The following is a 22,893-nucleotide window of genomic DNA, read 5'->3' as shown; positions in this document are numbered from 1 at the left end:
GGGACAGACCCTCTGTTGGGTCTGAGACCTGCATGTTCTAGGTGTGACTGCTTCCTGAATGAATGTCATAGGGTTTGTTCTCTCTCAGATGGAGGTTATGGGACAGATCCCAGCTTGAGCATGTGGTTTCATGTTAGCCTATGACAGAGAACATGCAGAAGTCTTGCCTCTGAGAGAAAATTCTCTTAAATCTGCCCAAGGAGAGCAGGACCGAAGGCCAGCCTGAGTATGGAGTCACTCTGGCAAATGACTTTTCTCCAGTAAGATGAATGTGAACAGAAATAACTGTGGTCAGTGGTCAGAGTTGGGAATCGCTGGGGAACCAGAGGAACATGGAAAGGCAAGACCACTGTCCTGCTTTCCAAAAAGATGCAAACAGTGAATCCAGTAATTCACCAATCATTGAGCCTGACTCTTCCCAACAGAGTTGGGGACCCGCTGCCTGTGGTGTGCTGGTAAATGGCTTGGGTTGGGAAGTGGGGTTGATTTGTTGTGTTTACTAATTTCTGTGGTGTAATTACTGCGATTTCTGAGGTGTAATTGGCTGATTTGATGTTATCAGTATGTCGTCAGACAGCTCACAAACATCCTTAAGTTGGAAAATTGGCTCTTTGCTTTTATAAGCTGGTATGAGACAGCTGCAGTCCTCTTTGGACTGGCATGGAGAAAGGCAGGCTCTTTCCTTGTTAGTGCTAACCCCTAGTTTTGGCATCGTCCTCTACAGGAGGAGGTTAGCACCACAGCTGGTGCTTCTGCTCCTTCCTTAAAATTTTTCAGCACTAGGGCAAGAGATTGACTTTAAACAGATACCCTGCGTCCCTACCGGGGCACAAGTTGACTGACTTCTTGCCTTAGTATGATCACTAGTCCCAGAGATCCAAGGACTAAGATGGACATTCCTATGTACATTATACCAAGATGCATGGCAGTCATCATGGTGACAAAGGTGGAGTGATGAGGCTGGCATTCCAGCTGCTGCCCAGCTGTGTTTAGTGACAGCCTGTGTCCTGGGTGGTGGTCTGTAGTGATACCACTAGAGCAGGAAGTAACTGGCCACCATGGAGGAATAGCTGATGCACTGAGTAACACAAGATGAAGGGGGTGGGGAATAAATGAAAAGGCCATATTAAGAACCCAAAGCTCCATCATGCAGGTGTATCTGGTGCAGGACGCAGAGAGATGTATTGAGCAGCAGGTCCCCAAGCCTGGGGACCAGGCTTCATGCCACCTTTTGGTTGATGGCTCACTGAGGACCTACTAAGGGCAAAGAGCCACTGCACAAAGGGGCCTTGGTGGCTTTATGCTCCCCACCCTCCAAGTCCCAAGGGCCTTGTGCCAGGACATGCTCCCTTTTCTCCCTTACCCAAACTATCACAGGCTGGAGCCAGCACCCTACAGGGACTTATGTGAAGTCAGGATCCTGGGTGAGCAGACACCCACTTCTCACTGCCTGGGGAGAGTGTGAGCCTCACTGAGCCCTACTCCCTATACCTGCCTCCATCTGGTCCTCTCTGCCTCTCACTTCTGTGGAGCCTCTCAGAATGGTGCCACCTCTGGGGGGTGTCCAGTTCTTGGAAACTTAGGCCCCTCTGCCAGCTCAGCCCACCCTGAGCCACTCCTGGCTCAGGAGGTCTTTGCTGTCCCAGGGTCATGACAATTTGTGGACACCACAGATAAACTGCATGTGGTCCTGGAACATCACGAGATCAGAAGGAGCTGCTGGGATGTGTGGTGGATTCCTAGTTGGTGGCATAAGTCTCTGTACTGGACACTATCGCAGTCTAGGAGCTATGTCTAGACTGGATCAGGAACAGAAGACAGGGTAGGGACATGCTGTGCTGGGGCTCCCTGTAGTCCTGCCACTGACAGTAGGGGCACGGCCAGCACAGGTAGCCACTCATGTCTCTCAAGCCTCACTGTAACTGCCTTCCATCTTCCTTGAAGGGAGACTGGCCAAAGAGCAGCCCCTACAGTGGAACACAGGCTACACCCCCAAAGCCCTTCCTAGAGCACCCCTGCATCCTCAGGATATGGGCCAGTAGGGAAGGAGGGGAATCTCTAGAATCCCTAGGGGGCAGTGCTGGGCCCTCCCTGAGAACCAGAGACTCAGCCCCAGGACCTGTGGTGTAATCTCTCTGAGTCTCCGCTCCTCATCTGCAAAGCTGGCTGGTTAAGGACACTAACCTTTCCAATTCCAAGTCTGTATATATGCTGGTAAGAAAGGCATCATCCACATATGGCTGTTCCCATTTTAAATCCTTTCCTTTGGCCAGATACAACCATCTCTCTAATCAATTGGCGAGGGCCCATCTGACTACAGACACCTTGCCTCTCCCTCAGTGCCTCATTTCATGACAACAGATGTTTAAACTCAATTTTTAAAGTTTTAAAAAACCCTCCCTTTTCAGACTAAATGACAAACCACAATGCTAGGGTGTTGGGTACATGCTGTGACTGCAGGACAACCTCCAGGAGCTCCCTCCTCAGGGACATCCCCCTTCCACTGGGGACCAGCACCTGTGGGTGGTCTCAGGAAGAGCTGAATTGCCTCCCATCCACTCCACATTGCCTCCTGAATACCTGCTGTGAGCCCGGGGCCTCCATCCACAGCACAAGCCACTGTAGTGGGTATCCTCCTGTCCTTAAGCTGTGCTGGGGTTACTGACCTGCCTGGAGTCTGGCTGTAGCACCCACCACCTGCAGAACTTGCCCCTCCCAAAGCAATGTCCTTATGTTCAACTTCATAAGCAGTAGGGGGACCTGGCCTCCCATGGTGAGCCTTATTGTGGCCCAGACCATCTGTGGTGTTCAACTTGCCAGCACTGGTACCAGATAAAAGCAAAATGGGGGACACTCCTGGGAATTGTGCCTGCTGGCTCTGGAGGAAGGGAGTAGGTATCTCTGGTGGCATGAGGGTTTGTGGTATGACTGTCCTCTGCCACCCAAGCTCCTTGTACTATTAGAATCAGGCTTATACTCACACTCATCCCCCAGCTGGGGCCTTGTGCCTGCACAGCAGGTACACAGCAGGCACGCAGCAGGCACACAACGGGCCTGCCGCTGGGCTGGGAATGCTGACAGCTTCACTGGGAAATGGTCAGCAAGCTCCCTGTGGGTTTCCACATGAGAACATTTGACACTTTACAACCAGGCCTTTTAATCTGTCCCTTCAGAAGATCCCTCCACCATTAAGTGGCCGCTAGAGTCCATTAGCTGATCTGCAGAGGCAGGAGTTGAACAGTAGGCGCCTGCTTCCCCACATTTCCCCAAGGCTCCCAGCAAGAATGCTTGGGTTCTGCCTGATGCCTGAGATGCCTCTGATGGTGGAGCAAGGATTCACTCCAGCTGGTCATAGCCATGTTCATCCTTCCATGTGTGCTGCTTAACATCTCTGCTTTTCCTCCTTATGCACAATCCTTCTGAAGCCACAGAGTGACCTGTCTCTGTCAACTGACCCTGATTAAATAAGTGTACTAAGGAGGAGGAGCAGAGCCCTGCCCTGGTTGAGTGAGGAGCACACAGTGGGTCTCAGGGGCTGCACTGGGAGTATGTGGTGGTGGGCAGCCAGCCAGTATTGCCCTGCACTTCTGCCCATAACAGAAATAATAGGTGCTGCTGCTCCACATGCCCAGTCTGGAGATGAAGAGAAATCCCCACATGTCACCGGGCTGTGTCTTGGCCTCTGGTGGGGGCCATTAGGTGGGGGTGGGGGGCTACCAAGCAAAGTACTGGAGGCTCTTCTGGCTTTGGTGACTTTGAGGCCTCCAAGGGGGAGGGGCTCCAGTCAGTCCCATCACCTACTCAATCCTCCTGGGGCCAATGGTGGGCATAGCTCATTTGTGCTTGTTGCTACCATCCATGGATGCCTGGAAATCTGCCTCCACTTGCCTGTAAGGTGCTTCCTTGTGCTAGCTGCAGCCCTCACGCCCAGGAACCCAGAGATGCTTACGCTCTCCTTGGTAACACGCTGACGCAGAAGCCAGCGGGCGGGCTGGGGGGGGGGGCTGTGGCTCCTTCGCCAGGCATGGGGGCAGGGAGGGGGGCACCACCAGCCTCCATCAGAGAGAAGAGGCTTTGGAACTGAGCAGGGAAGGAGAGCTGTGGAGAAGCTATGGCTAGACCTTGGCACTGAGCCCCGAGGTTCATTTGGCTTTTGCAAAAAGTAGTGTGGCCTGTTCTTGGCTGACTCGCCCTTGCTGGGGAAGGGAGGACGGTTCAGGGCACTCCAGGAGGAGAAGGCAGATGGAAACAGCAATGTCTTAGTATCTGTGTGGCACTATCCTAGTCCAGATAGAGGGAGAGGCAGGCCATCCTCACTGCCTGCACCGTGCACACCAGTCAGCAGGAGGAATCATGAGAGGGTATTGTCTTTCCTCAGCTGCCTGTTTGTTTTGCATCCCCAGATATTACTGGTGGAGCATGAAAGGTCAAAACCATTTGGAATCCAGTGAATTTCCAGCCTCGCTTGGGTTTCTCATCAAGAATTTCCTTTTCTGGTGAACAACCACTTCGCCAGGCCTGTGGAGACCAGAGTGGTGGCATAGGCGGTGTGTGGGGGGGGTTTAGGAGGGAGTGTTACAGGCCTGGTTTCCAGCCCCTCCCTTTAGAAAATGCCCTAGAGACTGATTCCTCCAGGAGGCAAGTTGTGGGGCTCACAGAAATTCCCATGGGGATGGAGCTGGGAGAAGGTTAGAGACAGAAGGCTCACAGGGCAGCCCCTCTCAGGGCCTGCCTCTAGGAGCTGGTTCACTTACGTGTGAGCAGTGACCCACCCTATGACAAATAACTCAAGGAGGAATGTAAGGAGTGTGCAGTGCTGGGGTCAGGGAAGGCCTCCCAAGGAGGTCTCCTTGGGGCATATCCTTAAGGGTGGGGATGGGATCAGGAGACAAGACAGTCATGAGCTTAAGGCTAGACAGAGCGATACTGTGAGAGCAAAACAAGCAGTGAATGGAGCAGAAAGGAGAGTCAGTAAGACAGGGGGTATAGGCCAGAAGGAACCACAGGGTCTGGGGTAGGGAGAGACCTCATCTTGTACCTATCTTTGAGGACGGCTGGGCTGCCTCCTTGTTAACAGGTTCAGGGAGCAGAGCTGACAACCAAAGCCTTACATGAAGCTCACTGTTCAGGTATCCTGCCTCTTGGGCAGACACACCTGTGGGCACAGGCTGCAAAGCATGGGCCTGGGAGTCAGGCCTGCCCTTGAGGGGCAGCCCATCTGGGACTGGAAGGCCTTTGAGCACATTTTCCTGTTGGTCCCAAGGAATAGCAGAAGTGAGCAGAAGCCCGAAGAGTTAACTACCTGAGCTGTGTGACTGCCAGCTGCAGCATGGCTGGAAGACCTGCCATGACACCATCTCCCAGCCCAACTACTTCATAGTGATGCCTTGTCAAGGGGGCCTGATCTTGCTTATCTGCTGTGATGTCACCTCTACCAAAACTAAATATGATGTGGAAGTGGGGCAGCCAGAGGAGTAAGAGGGGCTAGAACCTTGAAGACCACTCACAGCCAAGGAGAAGGATGGGCTGCAGGTGGTCATGGCCTGCCTGCCTCTGTGGATTCAGCACCTGTGGGTCATCACCCCCCACCCACTGGGACCACCATCAACACCTGGCACAGTTCCTGAGATGCTCCCAGAGGCCTGGAGGGGCAGGGAGGTTAGTTCTGCCTCCTGCATTTGTGGTCACCTGGAATTCTCTGCTCAGGCACCTAGCACTATGGCCACAACCTGCAGCCTTCCACAGACTCCCTTGGGATTACAGATCCAGTTAGAGCCTTTGGATGAACTGGGAAATAAAGCCACCACTTACCTGAACAAGACTCCATAAAGGAAGGAGCCCTACCTTTGCTACTGGCCCTGGAGGCCAGTGCTCCAAAGCAGGAGGCCAGGCTCTTGTCTCCCAGCATGACTGAGCCTCCAAGTCCACAAAGTCCTCCTACCAGCATCACCACCTCTGAGCTCCACGGCACCTATAGCCCCACTCACAGCTCCTGGGAACTACCTGTTTGTCACACTCCTTCCACCCACAAGCTCAAAGACTTTTCTCTTAGGGGCAGATTCTGGGTCTTTGCCTGGCACAAAAGTTCTGCTGAACAGGAGGGCCCCAGGGTGGGCTGGTCCTGGCTACACTCATCATTTATCTGGGTATGGGGCTTCCTTCCACTCTGGGCCTTCTGCTTCAGTTGGACTTGCACATGCTGCCCACCACCTCCTTGCCAGGGGTCTGTCTTTCCCTCTCTTCCCAGAAACTCCCCTCTTAAGTCACCAACTCAGTACTGGGCTCTCTCAGGTCACTCCCATCCCATTTGATGCCTCTGATCTCTCCTCCCCACACAGTGGTTCTCAGCCTGGGCTCAGGATTCCAAAGAATCCCAACACTTGCCCTAACCCACCTACTTGCTGAGTCCCCACCACCAGCTTAATCCCACTGGCACTGTGGGATTAAGCTTTTCTTCACTCCATTGTCACCAAACTCTTGGGGTCAAGATGAAGTTGTTGCCATTTCCAGGACCCACATGCTGTTCAGTGCTGGTAGGAACTTCATGGATTTTTCCAAACCATTATGTGGGCCAACAATGATGCTTAGCTAGGCCTTGTCCTCGCTTGTACTGGGGTATCCAGAGACTGAGCGCTTTCTGACATGATCTGTTCACTGTACTGAGGGAGGAACAACCAGGAAATCTGGGCAACTGGGGCAAGAGCTACAAGGGTGGTGCCATCTACAGCTGGAAGAGAGTGGCCATAGCTGATGGGGCGGGTGGGGGGGGGTTCCTGCCTGGTGAGTGAGGTTGCCCTCAATGGAGCCCAGGGCTGTGACATCATTTGGAGGGTGTCAGAGTGCCAAGGGCGTGGTCAGAGCGTAATCATTTGGTCAAAGTGAGGCTCCCAGGGTGGGGCAGCCATGAAGAGCTGGTCTTACAGGGAACCTGGAAGCGCCCAGTATGGCCCTGCCTGTCATCCTGGATGCCCACCTCCATCTCTCTGGAGCCACAGCATGTGACTGGTCCATGTGACTGGACCAGGAACAGCACAGAAATCTGAGCTCTACTCACCGTCTGGTTATCTTCATAGAGCTTCAGGTCATAGCCACTAAGCTCCACACAGAAGATGATGGCTGTGACACCCTCAAAGCAGTGGATCCACTTTTTGCGCTCTGACCTCTGGCCACCCACGTCCACCATCTTGAAGGTGAGCTCCTTGAAGGTGAACTTGTTTTCCACAATGCCCGTGGTCATGTCCCGGGAACGCAGGATGTCCTCCACGGTGGGGATGTAGTCAGGTGCAGCGATGCGTTCCAGGTCGTTCAGGTAGTAGGCTGCATTGTCCTCCAGGTGGTACTCACTGGAGCGGCCAAAGCAGGCCTGAGCCCCAGGGTCAGCCCACAGCCTCCGCATGACACCCAGCAGCTCGGGCGTGATCTCACCCTTGCTCTCGGCCGGGCCAGTCAGAGCGAAGAGCTGCACGGCATCGTATGCTCGGTCTGGATTGTGGAAGTCGATCTTGAGGGCCGCCAGGGCCCGAATGATGCGGGTCAGCGAGTCAATGGCGTTGTAGATGATGAGGGGCTTGTACTCCTTGCAGGCCTCCAGGTTGAAGCCGCCGCTGTGGATAATCTTCATCTGCTTGACGATGGTGCTCTTGCCAGAGTTGCTGGTGCCCAACAGGAGCAACTTGATCTCGCGGCGTTGCCGCTGGCTTTCTGAGCGCAGGTGGCGGTCAATTCTCCGGGACCGCCGCGCTGCCTCTTTCTCCTCTGAGCTTTGCCGACATCCCATGGTCCGGCAGCTGGCAGGCCCAGATTTGGGAGCACGGGATGTACGCCTCCCCCTCTTACCACCAAGCAGGACTCAGCCTCAGTGAGGGATGCTGAAACGTGGTCTGGTGCACCTGGCAAACAGGAGCCAGCTGCCCTAGGAGCCCTCAGTGACAGCTGGGGGGCAAGACCATGTCACACTGTAGCCCCTGCCCTAGAGCCTCTTCTCCAGCCCGCATGGTGCTTCGTGCAGTGGGGCGGTGGCTGCGCCCTCCCCTCTAGTGACACTCCACCTCCCTTGTCAGTTCTGTGGCCTGATTTGCTGTAGTCATTCCCTGTCCTCAGCCACGGTGGGAAGCCGTCCTCTTGTGCCTGCCTAGGCTTCTGCTGTCTGGTTGCCGGTTGCTGTGGCGATGCTGCTAAGCACGGCTGGAGGGCCCAGCGCTCCCAATGGCCCCCCTGCCTCGGGCTGCTCCTGCTCCCTGCTGTGCATCCGGCCCTTCACCTGCCAAACAGAGAACAGCATGAGCTACCTCCCATCCACCGCAGGCTGGACTGGGAAAGGAAGAAGTCCATTGGGCCTCAAAAAAGGCGGGAATAATCCACCAGCTCCCTGCTCTTCTGGGGTGTTCCAGGGCTAGTGTTCAAACTACAGCAAACCCAACATGCCTAACTGATGGCCCTGCCCCCTGGCCCCACCCTCCTGGCCCAGCCAGCTTGCCTGAAGCCAGCTGCAAGAGGGAGAGAATCAAGTGTGAAGGCCCCATCTGCCTGCCCTGACGGGCCTCACCGCAGCTGCTGCTCCTACTCACTGGACCCAGCTGACCTTGCCTTTCCTGAGCCTCCACATTTGGCTAAGATTCGATAACATGATTCTGCTGTGATGCCTGCTCCCACTCTTCCAAGGCACTGAGGGAGCTTAAAGTGCTTAAATTATGGTCCTGGCTGAAGCCCTACCTGAAGGAGGCATCACAGCAAACCCCTAACCCTTACTCAGGACAACTGGGAGCCTCCCTGACTCTCACCTTCTCCTGGTCACCTCTGCTCTCATAGGGCAGGTGTCAGGAGGGAAGTCTGGTCCTGACCACCCTTGCATGTCCAGACTACCAACTCCAGAGCGAGCAGACCTGCAGGGGCCAACACAAGGTGGAGGCTGCAGGCTAGGGGGAGCCATAGGGTACCTCAGAGGTCCAGCGCAGAAGAGGTGCAGAGAAGGCCTCACTCCTTTCACAGTGAGGGAGACTTGGGCTCAGCTGGGGGCAGGACTTTAGCATCCAGACTCTGCAGGCCACCTATTGACCAGCAGGGGGAGGGGTATACCCCAAGATATGTCTGACCTGCTGGATGGCTGGTCTAGGCCCCTCCTTTTAGGCTTCTGCTCCTGACTGGGAGCCCAGGGTGGTACCTGCCACAGCACCCCTCTTGCCTCCCTTCCTGACTTCCCTCTTCACCCAGTCATCCTACCATGGCCACTCTCTTTCCCCTGTAGTACTGCCCTTTACCTACGGGCAGGCTTCAGGTGGAAGGCCCAAGGCAGACAGATCAGAGACAATCAAGAGCCTCTCCATCTCCACTCCTAAGCATGACCAGCATCTGGTCAGTCTTGCCCCAGCCACCTCTGTGCTCCCCACCTGCCCCCCCTCAGGACCCTCTGTTGTCATCTGTGTCCCTCCCTGTCCATAATCCTCACAGACCTTCCACCACTTTCTCAGCAGTCCTGTTCTCAAACAGGCTCTGGGTTGCCCAATCTCTTCCTGGTCCAAGGTTCTGGCCTCACCTGTGACTGTGACCTCCCCATCCTCTCTTGTGCCTTGGGCCCACCTGCCTCCAACAGTATCCCTGATGCCACCTCTCATCCTGGGTCAAACTTCAACACTATCCTCCACATGACCGTTGGACAGGTAACCCCTCACTGCTCACCTCCTGTGTGGCCTTGGGCATTTTACTCCAGGTATCTGAACCTGACCTGCCAAGGCCCAGGTATCTGTGAGGAGTAATGCATCTAGCAGAGCCTGGTGCTCTGCAAGTGCCAGCCTGTAGCAGTCACTACCCCACTGTCCCTGACACAGTGACCATAATCTTGCCCTTTTTCTGCCACCTTGGCTAGATTCAGTCTTCTACCCTACCCGAACCTCACTGCTCTCTCCACAGCTGCCTTCAGCTAACATGTGACATGCATGACCTTGTGTACTGCTCTGCCACCTCTTCCCAACCAGGACAGAAAGGTGAGCAGAACAGTGCCCAGTGCATGGCGGGCCCTCAGCAAGTGCTAGAGGTGGAAGGAAGGAGGAAGGGAAGGTGAGTGGAGGAACTTCTCTAATTCTCTGCAGTCCAAACCCCAGTTTACCATGGAGGAGTACACCAGGGACAGCCAGAAGCAGCTTTGCTGGAGCAGTGATTACAGGGTCATTCAACCCATCCTGGTGAGGCTGAAATTATGTCTGAGAACAGAAGCTTCATGATGTGCCCCCTCCTAGACACAGAGTCAGGGCTCCAGGGTCACTGGCTCAGGGATGCCACATAAGTAATGCACCCAGTCCAGATGTGTGCAGCGAGGTCTGGGAGCCACTTCCAAACAGCAAGGAGTACCATGTCGTAGAAGCCCAGGGAGTGTCTCCTTTGCATTTTACCCTACCTCCTCTATTTCCTTCAGTGAACTTTTGTTAGGAAAAAGGTTTATGAGAAAACACCATGGTATCAACAAGGCCCCATCTCTCATCACAACTGCTCTTGCTTCTCTCTGCTATGGACTGTCAGCATGTAGAGGTCATGGGACCCTGTAACTGCCCCCTTGGTCCTGCTGATGACCCAATAGCATCTCAGGGTGCAAAGGTGTGCATGGCCCTCTGCCTGCTGCATGAGGACATCTCCCTGGGGAGGCATTCCCTGCAGCTGCTGGGGGCACCCAGCATGCTGTCCTGCCAGCATGACAGCTGACATCCTGAGGCCCAGCTAGGGGTGTCCTTTGTAATCACCATTTTCCTGGATCCAGTGTTTTAAAATCTGAGATATAGCCAGACCTCAACTAACTGTCCTTTAGTTGGCCAGTGTTAGGGACAAAGATTGCTCAGAGAACAAGCTTCTCCTGAATGAGGCTTCCAAGCTGTTTGCTGCCACTTAAGAAAAGCAGGCTCCCAGCTGCGTCAGGAGACCCTGCAGTGACTCCACTCTTGGGACAAGGTCTAGTCCAGGCTGGTGACATGGAAACCCCAGAATTGTGATTTCTGGTGATCAGTTCCCTGCCTTGTTGCAGGAGTTTCACTTGTGTAGACCAAGATGCTGGCCACTGCCTGGAAGTGCACATATCTCCTGCCTCAGGTCCCCATCTGCCCCTGCAACGCAGCCTGGGGAACTTGCCAGCCCCCACGCAGGCTGTTCTCTGCAGGACTTGCATGGTCACCGGCCCTCTTCAGCTGTTCATGTCTGTGGTGCCTCTTGCCTGCTCTTCACAGGTCAGCTCACATGAGCTCCTCCCTACCAGTGGACCGTCCCTCCTCTCACTCTCTTGCTACTGCCACTTCTCTGTGCCGGGCCCCCATTTCTGTGGCTTCTCCTACCAGGCTGGGAGAGAAGTCAGCCTTGCTGATCCCGTGGACAGAAAGTGGCTCTGTGTGGACTCTAGAGCTGTAAGCCAATCAGGTCTGTGTGGGCAGGGCACCTGCTCAGGCCTGGCATCTAGGGGTGCAATAGCTCTTCCCATCCCTCCCTCTGTTGCCTGCATGGTCCATCCTGCACTGTTTTGTTGGCCTCAGCCCAGCACTGGGTCTGGAGGAAAGGGAACGGCACCTACAAGTCTTTGGTCCCACATGGCAGGCAGAGAAGTTTCTTCAGCTGAGGACATGTGATTTGAGCTTCAGGAAATATGTGTTCCACACCCCAAAGCTGATGGGATGGGCTCTAGTGAACTAGGAGAACAGACTGAGGACTGTGAGCTGTTGGCATGGGACTTCAACTGCCACTGTCTGGAAGACCCGAGTCAAGGCCTGGCCATTCGGTCCTTGATGAGCATGCACAGTATTCACAGGACATAAAGGGAGTAAAAGAGGAAACTGGCCCAGCAGCAATCCCAGGTCATGGGGCTTGTGTGGGGTAGCAACCAACAGTCTCATCCAAGGGCAGCTCCCTGCTGAAGGCACCCTCCTCCAGATCACCAGAACACTAAAACCAAAGAAGCTCAAGACTCCACCCAGTATTCTCCTGGCAGCTCTATGACACTCAGTAACATTTGGAGGAAGTGAGTGCTCAGAGCTGTGGAATCAAGGGGTGATGCGGTGTGCGTGGAGGTGGGGAGGCCTATGAGCTGGAGCCTGGCTATGCTCTAAATGGAACCTCAGGACAGTCCCACCTCTCTGAGGCTTTTACCCAATTTTACCCAATGCTCCCGTCATCTCTCTCTGAGTCTAACTTGGGCTTTACTATACCTTGAGGAACTCCTCAAATCTCAGAAAAGGGAACTGATGACAGCAGGGTCAGAGGCTGAGTTGGGTACCACACTGTTTCCTGGCCTGGAAACTTCTTATAGGTCCCTATGTTGATATCCAGGACCTGCCATGGTGCTGTTGGGCATGGATGTAAATATCAGAGGCAGTAGGCAGAGAAAGAGCTTGTGCAAAGACCCTGTGGTATGTGTGGGAGTGGGTCAGGGTCAGGAGAGATGAAGGGAGGCCAGAGTTACTTGGCACATAGAAAGAGGAGCAGGGCAGGAGAAGCCCAGCTGGGGCCTTGGTCTTCCTTTATCAAAGAGAAAGAGGAAGCCACTGAAGGGGTTTAAGCCTCACATACAGGTGCATGTCTGTGACAGTGACGGATATACACCTCTGTGTGTGTGGCCCCATTGTCCAAATGCATCTGTGCAGCTACATATGTGCTGAGGCAGGTGCCTGTCTGCAGACAAGTTTTGTGTGGTGTCCGGGAGTGGATGTGGTCAGGGAGATAGGGACTGGCTGTTAACACACTTTTTGAGCTGTGGCTATGAGTTTGGCATATGGTAGAGGGAGGGCCTGGTGCTGCTCAATGAGGCCTTTAAAACCCGGTCCCTGAATTTGTTCACATGAGGACAGCAGGAGTCAGACCAGAAACTGCCAAATTTTATGGTAGAAATGTAGTTCCAGACAAGCAGGGCCACGGTAGAGGCTGCAGGCTACAAGTTTGCAGAGGTGGGTGGAGCTGGCCTCCCAACAGGTGAGAGATGACCATGAACAGGTGGTAAAGGAGGCCAACAAGCAGACATATGAGGATGAAGCCACTACTGGTGCAAAGACCCTGAGGTAGGAATGTGTGTGGCCAGTCTGAGGGACAGGAAAGATAGCTGGTGGTCACCTGGCAAGTTAGGACCTAGTCACAGTTGAGGTAATGAGTGCTGTGGGCTGCCCTAAGTGTGACCAGTGGCTGCTGGGCTGAAGCTAGACCAGGGGAAAGGGTGGCAGTGTGGGAGAGGGCTGGGCAGGTAGATGCAGTGGGCAGATGCTGCACAATGGGCAGAGTCTGGTGATGGAGCAGGGGAGGCATCCAGGCACACTGGTTCTGGCCAGCAGGCTGGGAGCAGTGGCCATTCTTGGAGAGGAGATGTTGGGAAGAAGTGGTAGGTGTTGGGGCAGATGTCAGTTGTAGAATGGGATCCTGTTCTGTTGTGGTGGGGGTTCAGTACAGATGCAGACTGTACCAGTCACTAAGCCCAGCCAGCCCAACCTGCCCTGCCCTGCCCCACCCTTCAGCAGATATGCAGAGTCTGAGGCACACAGAGTGTGATGAATTCACCAGGCTGAGCCTGTGGTTACCGTGCCTCCTCTCCCATGGACTTAGGAAACCAACTGACAGGCCTGACTCACCTACCCAGACTGCCAATGTGCAATCCCTAGGCCCCAAGCCCACACAGGAACCCTCTGCGGAAAGCCCTCACTCCCTCTGGTTCCAAGGCCAGACCCTTCAGTACATGCATGCACCACTGTCCCCTTCAAAACCTTCCTGGTATTCCCCCCTCAAGCCCCGCAAGGTATCCAACCCTGGTTTCTACTCTGTGCCTAGCAGGTGAACCACCCTCACACAATGCCGCTCTTCCCAGACATGGCCCTCCTAGTCTGCTCCTGGAACAGACACCAGCGACAGCCCCGGGCCAGGGCAGAGAGACAGCTGTAGAGGGACGATGCTGACGCCTCTCTCAGGGCTTTTGCATTCTGGACGCCCTCCATACCAGTTGCCACTGCTTTCCCTGGCCTACTCCCACACCCTGAGATCCCTGGAGGCTCACCCTCACTGGGCACACCAGACCCATGCCCATGGCTACCAGAGTCCACCAGAACAGGGCTGAGCTTGTGTGAACTCCAGCCTTGACCAGCCCTCACTGCTACCCCCAAACTTCTCCCCAAAAAGCATGTTCCCGGGCCTGTTCTCAACGACCAGTGAATTGGTCCCACAGCCAAGGTCACTGAGGTGTCACTGTCCAAGCCGGGCTAAGCCAGGGGAACTTTGGAGTGGGAAGACTTATCAGCTTATAGCCCAGGCCCCCTCACATTGCTCCTATCCCTCCCCCATACTTCCTCAGGGATAAGCAGCTCAGTCCCTCACTCTTCAGACCTTCAACTGCCTGCCACAGCCTCTTGTCCTCTCAGAAAAGCCTGCCCCATGCTGAGTCTGGCCACCAGAAAGGGCGAGCCAGGACTGGGTTGTGGTTCAACACATAGACATTGCCAAGGGAGACAGCTTAGGCTCACTGAAGAGACGACCCATACTCAACTGTGAATGGCTGATGGTATAGTCACGTCTGAGGCCACAGTGGAGGCCACTCAGATGGCCAACCCTGTTGGGGACAGTGGAGACAACCCCAAGAGGTGGTGGGTGGCTCAGGGCAGGCAAGGCAGAGTAAGGCCACACCATCAGTATAGTGATGGGCCTCCAGTGGTTCCCTCCTCACCCAAATCACACACTCTGAATCCTTGGGAGTTCCTGCTGTCCTGTGCCCCCAGCCAAGGCGCTAGCTTGTTATGTGCCCAGCCCCAATGGGGGATTTAGTGGTGTCTGGAGGTAAGCGTTATGTACCCCCATGGGAACTGCCCCAGGGCTCCTTGCACCTGGTCCTGCCGGGAGTTCCCCATGGAGACCAAGCCACTTAGCACACCCTGAGTGAGACTGTGACTCAGCATTGCCCACCCATCCTCCACCCGTTCACTGAGACGCTTTCTGCCTTGGCAGCAGTAGCCCTTCCACCTGCCAGCTCCACCTTGGAACCCAATAGCTGCTCTGTGGTGACCTGAGGAAGGTTGGCCCAATGGCAGCAGACTGACTTCACTGGTATTGGTGACCACAGGCTTTTCCACACATAAGAATGTCAGGCAGAGCAGGGAAGGCCCCAATCTACAGCCAATTGGTACCTCAGTGTACAGGGACAGAAGGAGGAATACACCCAGGGTTTCCTGGCTCTGTAGCTGAGGTGGGTGCACAGTTCACACACTTTTGGCCTTGAGTTTCCTATGCATTGGTTATATGTGAGCCTGTAAGCCCAAGCTCATCCCCAGTATTTCCACCACCATCCCCCCTTTTATTTATTTATTTTTTGTGGTAGTGGGGTTTGAACTTAGGTAGGGCCTTGTTCTTGCTAGGCAGGCATTCTGTCTGAGCCATGCCCCTTAGTCCTCTTGCTTTATCCATTTTTCAGACAGGGTCTCATGTTTTTGCCCAGGCTGGCCTTAGTCTGCAATCCTACCTATGCCTCATTGCATAGCTGGGATTGCAGATGTGTACCACCACACATAGCTTATTTGTTGACATGGGGTTTCACTCACATTTTGCCCAGGCTGGCCTCAAGCCATAATCCTCCTGACCTCTGCCTCCTGAGTAGCTGGGATTACAGTTATGCATGCCACCTCCTTCTTTCAAAGAGTGGTCTCTCACCCTCTGGAACTGCTGCCCCCAAGTCAGCTCCCATCATGGCTCTATTTTAGAAATCAAAAGTCTGGATTGGATGTTGTGGTTCATGCCTATAATCCCAGCATTTGGGAGGCTGAGGCAGGAGGATCATAAGTTCAAAAGCCAGCCTGAGCTACATAGTGAGGCCTGTCTCGAAAGAAAAAAAGAAAAAAAGAAAAAAACTGAACGTCCGGAAAAGCCTGTGCTTGTGGCTGCCATTGATAATCAGTTTCCTTCCTTCTTAATAAGGAAACATTTTCCATTGCCCTTTCATGCCTGGCTTACTGGAATCACACTCTGCTTTCAGATGACACACCAAATGTTCTCACTAGGTTTGCCCAGAGCCTAGCCTGGACACACAGGGGCCTTCCCCACTGCAGCCGCTCCTAGGTGGTCTCTCAGAAGCCAGCTGTCCTTCATGCTGCCTGGCTCTCCTGCCAGTTCTAACTTCCCTTCCTTGACATCCAACCTTTACCCAGTGTGAAGGGGGTTCCACTGAAGCCGAGCCCCATGACAGCCACATCCCCGATGATGTGCCACTGTAATGGTCTGGCCACAGTCCAGGGTCCTAGCAGACTCTTCATGGAGCTGTTTCCACTCATGTTCTTCAACAGTGAGGGGACAGCTATGGGCTGAGATCTAAGTGTGTCTGTCTCAGAGAAGCTGGGTACAGTGGGGTCAGGGAGAAAGTCCTGGATTCTAGTCAGGGCTTGGCTGTGTTTTCCATACCATAGTGCGCCTCCTTGGGCTGCTGGGGCCACAAGGAGAAGGCAGGTGCTCAGGGAGCCTGGACCCACGGGCCTGTGTCTAGAGATGGTTAGGAGCAACTGCACCTCCAGCCCACAGCTGTTTGCTCCGAGGTGTTGGCCTATGCTCCCATAAGTGTAAGACTGAGCCTGCAAGGTGGTCACGACTTTACAGATACAGAAACTGAGGTTTAAAGAAAGGAGATAGTTTCCTCAGGATCTCCCAGCTGGGAAACTACTGGGCTCATCCTCTACCCAGCCACATGCTGCCTGGCACCTCAGACCACAGCCTCATCTGGCCACAGCTGGGTATCACTTGCTGTTATTTATGCATTTTTCTTACCCAATGGACTCACCTTTTTAAATTTAAACTATACTTTAAAAAGAACTTTAAGTGGAAAGCCAGTCATCACGATAGACAAAGTCATCTGAAATATACAACAGTGTAAGGGAACTGCATTTGCCATGTGAGGACCAGGTGAGGCCACTTGCTGTTTGTTGAACAACAGGGATTAGCACCTGCTGGAAGCATCTGAGCCATACAGGCACCAAACTGGAACTTTCTCCTTGAATGAAAAGAACTAGAGGGAAATCAAAAGTCCTTCCTCATAAGAAGGGCTAGCACAGCTGTGGCCTGAGGCCACCCTGTATTTTGTAGTGGCCACCATCCTCCTGCTCTGAGAAGTTGGGCTCTATCCCTTCTCCTCCAAGGATTGCAGATGGTATGTGCAGAAAGCATGGGCCTAAAGAGAGGCCCTCTCTGCTGAGACACCCTAGGAATGGGGCTTTTGGGCAATGGGGTGTATCAACACTGTACCCCTCATTGTTAGACCAAAAGATACCTCTCCTTTCAGAAAAATGGGTCATTACCTGTTTAGCAGGGTGTCTTCCACTGCTCTGTCTGTTCCTCTTCAATAAATCACCCTCAGATACGTCTGGGCAAGTGATCAATCAGTCTCAATGTTCAATACTGGGCCCTCTAAGACTTGAGCTCCAGTATAAGCAGCACTGTCTAGGGTAGGGGACACAAGGTGGGGTCAGGCAAGCCAAGCCCGTGTTAAGGGGCTGGTATTCTTGCTAGGAAGACGATGGGTAAGACAGCTAGGCCATTTCTGATAAAGACCAACACCATGGAGACAAAGTCATAGTGAAAGACACAGAATAGCACCAGTGAGGAACAGCTGAGAACACAAAAACCAGGGGGTAATTCCCAGAGTTGACTCCACAGACAGAGCACTTGGGAGCTCTGTATGTTTTCTAGGGCTCACAACAGCCTGGGGGGAAGCCTCTGGAAACCATATCTGCACCTTAGGGGGAGGGGGTCAAATCTGAGAGCTGACCCGCAAAAGTTCTGGAGGCAGCTCACACCTGGGGCAAGTGGCTGGTTTGGATAGGCCTGAGTGCCTTTGGGCAGGGTTGTGCAGGGGTGGGTTGCTTGTGGGATAGCATGGGTCACCTGGGTCATGGGGCAGCACTCGTCCTTGATTGGGACTTCCACGTTGCTGCCCCTCCACGTTGCAGTGTGTGATGTCACTTGGACACTCATTGGGAAGGTTAGAACACAGGACCACAATGTGTGCTGGAGAAAGAGACAGGATGGCACCATACCTACACTCACCTGGGAGGTGGGGACTCACATTCCCTGCCTTTCCAGCTCAGCCATCTGGAATGTCCTCTTTGAACAGCTGGCTGTTCAAAGCTCCCCACTGTGTCTTGGGGTGAAGGGCAGGGCTACCTGGTTCTCAAGGTTGTGGTCCAGTGCTGAGCAGTGCCAAGGAGGAGCAGATGCCCAGTGTGTCCAGGACACAACCATTGGCATCACTCTGTACTTTGCCCTGTCCCCTGCCACCCTGTGTGGCTGGCTGCAGGAAGGGCCTGATGGCTTTAGACTTTTGATACAACACATATTTTGGGACTAAAAAGCCACATCTTCCCAAGGAGATAAAAAAAAAAAAACCCTACTTGCCTTGATGCCAGTATCACTGGACAAGGGATGGGGATAGGCCACTCTTCCAGGAACTGCCCTTAAGGAATGATGGCTTGCCCAACCCCACCCCTTCCTTCCTGTTAACCCCATAAGAACCCAAGTTTATGACTCTATGGTTGCATCTTCCACTCCCATCCCTGCCTCCCTCCCCACCTGGCTGAAAATGTTCTTCCTTAAAAAGGCTCCAGGAAAGCTTCCTTCCTTTGAGCCCAGGGCACTCAGCCTCAACTTGCCACTTTGCCCCATGTGACCTTGAGCCAAGTGCTGTGTATGGCTGGCTGGTGATGGAACTAGTCCTTCACTAGCTTTGGGGCTGCTGGCTCCTCCTGAGGTGTCCTCCCTGACTACGTGTGTGTATGATTTTCTTGGGGTCCCTCTGCAGGCTATTGTGGGCTCCTGCTCTGCCTCCTCTGCCCTGGTTGCCAGCTCTACTTCCCTTGAAGCAGGTGCTCTGTGAAAGATTTGCAGAACAGATGGATGGGTAGATGGACGAGCACCAAAAAATGTTGGTGCAGTGCTCAAAGATCCCCAGCTCTTCCTTTTGAGTGTGTTACCTAATGTGACCTCTCCCAGGAACTTGTGGTAGAGGGGTCACACCAGAGTCCATACTAGACCTCAGACCCTGAGGTCATTGTTAGCCCAAAGATGGCTCCTGGTGCCCTCACATCCCAGGGACTCTGAGATCCCAGATTCCCTCTATCTGCCTCCTTGACCCAGGCCTCCCTTGTTCCTCTGGTTCCTGCTCATCACACAGTCCTCAAGTGGGCACCTTATCTGGCCTCCCAGAGCTTCAGGCCAGTCCATTAAGGACCCCAAATTCAGCAGTTTCCACTTCCTTCTTCTATGTGGGGCAAGAGTCCTCTTGAAGTTTCTACCTGCCCTTTCTCTTCCACCACCCTGGAGCCCTCTCTGCAGGTGCTTCCTGCTGCCTGCTCCATTCTCACCAATGCCAGACCCACAGGAAACACCATCCTGACCACAACACACCTTGCTGAAGTAAGTTGGAAGCCTCTGAGAGCAAGAGAGGACAGTGTGAACTCTGTGCACAGCACACCCTGGGCTAAAATTCTACCAGCCTCAGCTCTGGGGAAACCTCACCTCCTAGTCCCTACAGCTTCCTGTGGTAGAAAACCCCACATTTCTTTCCCTCCAAGTTGCCCCTGGATTCTGTCCCTGGGTGGTCTGGGAACTCTGAGGACCATTTGCCTCCTTAGTCTTCCTGGGGAAAGGAGCTTCCAGGCTGGCATGTCTTGGGAACTCTGCTACGTCACCAAGCAGCTCTCTCCCTTCCTTGGCCTCCATGGCATTGTCTCTGCTGTAGAACGTGGTTTACAACCTCTTCAAGTAGATTACCCGCCCCATGCAAAAACCAACCAAACAAAAAACACCACCATCATGACCATCAACAAACCCACTACTACCAACAAAAAACCCATGACAAAAAAAAAAAAAACAAACAAAAAACAACCTGCAGAGTCCAACATTATGACAGATACATTTCTAATATCCATTAATGATCAACAATAGCCCTCAAAGTTGGGGGTGCTGGCTGACTGTTATACTGAAAAGTGAGTTACAGGAGGGAGCCCTAACTACACAAGAGCTTTAAATGTCTTATTTTCAGTTAAAACAGCTATGTGTCCATTCACAGGTCATGGTGTAGAGAGGCCAGGGTATACAGATATTTTCCTGGAGTGCAGGTTCACATTCCAGAGTTGCCGGCACACCTTGTGTAACATTGTTTACTCTCCCCAACACCAGTGAAGTTGCAAAGTAACCAGAATTCAAATCCTAGGTTGCTACAATTCTGTCCCCAAATTGTAACTGGTTTGCTCACATTAAACCAAACCACACAGCCTTTGGTGGGTGCTTTTCAAAGCACCCACTCTCATTCCACAGAAGCACCTTGACATTCATCTTCCATTGATTTAGGTGATAACACAAGGACATAATTACAATAAGAACAACTGGCATAAACAGATTTGGGAGAAACACAGCTGACCTGAAGGGTTGTGAGAAGGGCTTAGGGTGTTTGAGAGCTGTTTACTGTCCTGGGTGCTCAGTCTGCATGAACACTGGCTGGTATGTCTTTCAGTGAGGACAGAGCATACCCACTCATCCACTGTGTGCTAATGACAGAGGGAAAAGAGTGTCTGCTCACCAGCCTTCTGTGAGGCTTGTAAATGACTCTGCATTTCATTGCTCCTGCAAATGTTTAAAAAATGATAGCATGTGCAATATATTACTGATTTGAGCTTAGGGGCATGTGACTGTATTTGGGGGTTCTTTGTAGTCACTCCATAGTCACTAGGGCCCAGACTACTGGGTTAGCTCCTCCATCTCTGCCCCCATAACCTGCTTGATCCACAAATTGGCAGCAGGTCTCTCCTTAAAAGCAGATCCCCTTTTCTTTGCCTCCTCCAAGTTCTCTGCATACTTTGAAGCTAGGATTCAAGTGGAAGGAACAGGGTTAGTGTACACAGGGTCACCTATTCACAAACAGGCCCTAATCCAACCAAAGGCTCTGCCTGGCTAGGCAGGTCACAGTCTATGTGTCCCTCTGTGAAAGAAAGGTAACCTGAGATCATCAGTGAGTTCCTTCCCTATATCCCTGTGCTGTCCTGGCTCTGGACACTCTCAGTCACATGTCCAGTCTTCTGGCCAACAGCCACCAAGGCTGGCCAGACAAGAGGTGATACCATCACCCGAGGAACACTGACTCAGGAGGAAATCGGGCCAGATGCTTCCCTGGGCCAGGCGTAAATAAGTAGAGAAAAACAGAAAGGTTCTACCTATGGAGAGGAAGAAGGAAATGACAGCCAAGAGGTAGGGCCTTCAATGAGAGCCAAATCAAAGGGGTTGCTGCCTGGGGGAGCCATGCCCCACGGCTTCCCCAGTTTCCTGGTGAGGGAAGGTTAATTTTAATCAGGCTCCTCAGTTGGGTAGGAAATCTGATGGTGACATTCTGAATCTCTGCAATTTCCGGTCCCTGCCTCTGAATATGACGGCCCATAACCTATTCTCCCTCTTCTCACCATCCCAGGCTAGACTGTCTCTGCTGAGGATTCCGTGGAACCAGACTGCTGGTCTGGCTCCTTCTTAGGCCTCTCCTGCTTCTCTGCCATCCTTCCTCTCTGTCCTACCTGGAAAGAGGCAGTCCCTTTTCCTTCCTTACCCTGCCTAGAAGTCTGCTTCCCAGCCTCCTAAAATTACACCCACATGTTCAGACCTTGTACACAACAGGCTGCAGCCTGGAAAATTGAAGGCTCTCAGAAAGGTGTAGATTCCTGGGTTCCCTCCAGCCCAGATGTGAGGTAGAGCCCAGAAATGTCCACTTTGACTGGTTGTGCATTTTGCCTAGTGCTCTGGGTCCTCCTGAGGCTAGCACTCTGGGACCCTGCATTGGAAAGCTGGTTCAGGTCACTCTCATTAGCTGGCACCAGTTCATCTGCTGGTGACGGGCCACCCCCAGGAGTGTCTAAGTCTGCAGCTGCCCCTGAGCCCACAGGCTGAGCAGGATGGGGCATTCTTGTGTCAGGGAGAACATTTAGGAGAAACCCACAGGGGAGCAAGGGATGCAAGGCAGGGCCAGGGAAGTAGATAGGCACAGTGTTTCCAGCCATGATAGAGCCTTGGCCTGATCTCACAGGGAGCCCAGAATAAAGAAGGGCTTCACAACTGTCCAACCTTGAAGGGAGGAGGTAGACCCTCAGGCATTTCTAGGAAAGGGGGCTCTAAGGGCCCAGGGAAGATGTCTTCTAGCAAGGGGTACAGTCATGAGCTGGACTGCAGCTGGTGACAGAGCATCTTCAGGAAGGGGTCCTGAGGGCACTGTGGCATCCACGACATGCCTAGCATACCTTCCTTTTACACCTTTCTCTTCTAACTGGGTCTGATGCCTCAGGTCAGGACCAGGCCCGGCTGGCCTCAGGGGAGCCCTCAGTTGACCTTCCCACTCTGCCCATACCATGGTCATTGAGCCTGCCTTACTCAGCCCCTCTTTTGGACTACAGCAGTAACCTTACTGGTCTCCTTGCTGTCACCAGTGCCCTGCACTCAGTGCTCCACCAGCAGCCAAAGGGTTCCTCATAAAAACAAGGCAAGAGTACATCAGTCTCATGCTTGAAGCCTTCTGTTCCTCACCATCTCAGTTCAGAGCAGGGTCAAAAAGCAAGATCCCAGGTACTATGACCAACTCTGCCCCTCAGCCTGCCTCGCTGTGGGTCCCTCTTCCCCAGTGCCCTCCAGCACACATGGCTACTTCTTAACTTGGGCCTTGGTACTGCCAGTCCCTTCCATCTGGGAAGCTCTTTGTCCAGAGCCATTCCCTATCCATTGGCTCAGATGTCCCTTCCTTATAAGGCATCCCAGCCATTCTATGTATAACTGAAAACCACCACCCAAACCCCAAAACCTACTCCACAATCTGCATTGTCTTACCCCACCACCCTGTCCCTTCTCATATGCCATGGCATACCTCACTTTGGGTGGGCTTCACCCTCT

At 53.3% G+C, this 22,893-nt stretch overlaps 2 protein-coding genes across 2 annotated transcripts in view; one reads left to right on the top strand and one right to left on the bottom strand.

Moving 5' to 3' along the window:
• The window catches only part of Rsph14 (radial spoke head 14 homolog), a 78,716-nt gene that overhangs the window by 35,986 nt on the left and 19,837 nt on the right, over positions 1-22,893 (top strand). The gene's annotated exons all lie outside the window — the stretch shown is intronic.
• The window catches only part of Gnaz (G protein subunit alpha z), a 54,320-nt gene that overhangs the window by 21,756 nt on the left and 9,671 nt on the right, over positions 1-22,893 (bottom strand). Inside the window, exon 2 of the mRNA XM_020182446.2 lies at positions 7,055-8,260. Within this exon, the coding sequence (XP_020038035.1) occupies positions 7,055-7,777 (723 nt within the window). The 5' untranslated portion in view covers positions 7,778-8,260. The remainder of the gene's footprint in view (positions 1-7,054; positions 8,261-22,893) is intronic.

The sequence above is a fragment of the Castor canadensis genome, chromosome 18 (genome assembly GCF_047511655.1).
Source record: "Castor canadensis chromosome 18, mCasCan1.hap1v2, whole genome shotgun sequence".
Taxonomy (NCBI): domain Eukaryota; kingdom Metazoa; phylum Chordata; class Mammalia; order Rodentia; family Castoridae; genus Castor; species Castor canadensis.
The sequence above is the reverse complement of the archived record's forward strand: the minus strand, read 5'-3'. Positions and strand labels throughout refer to the sequence as shown.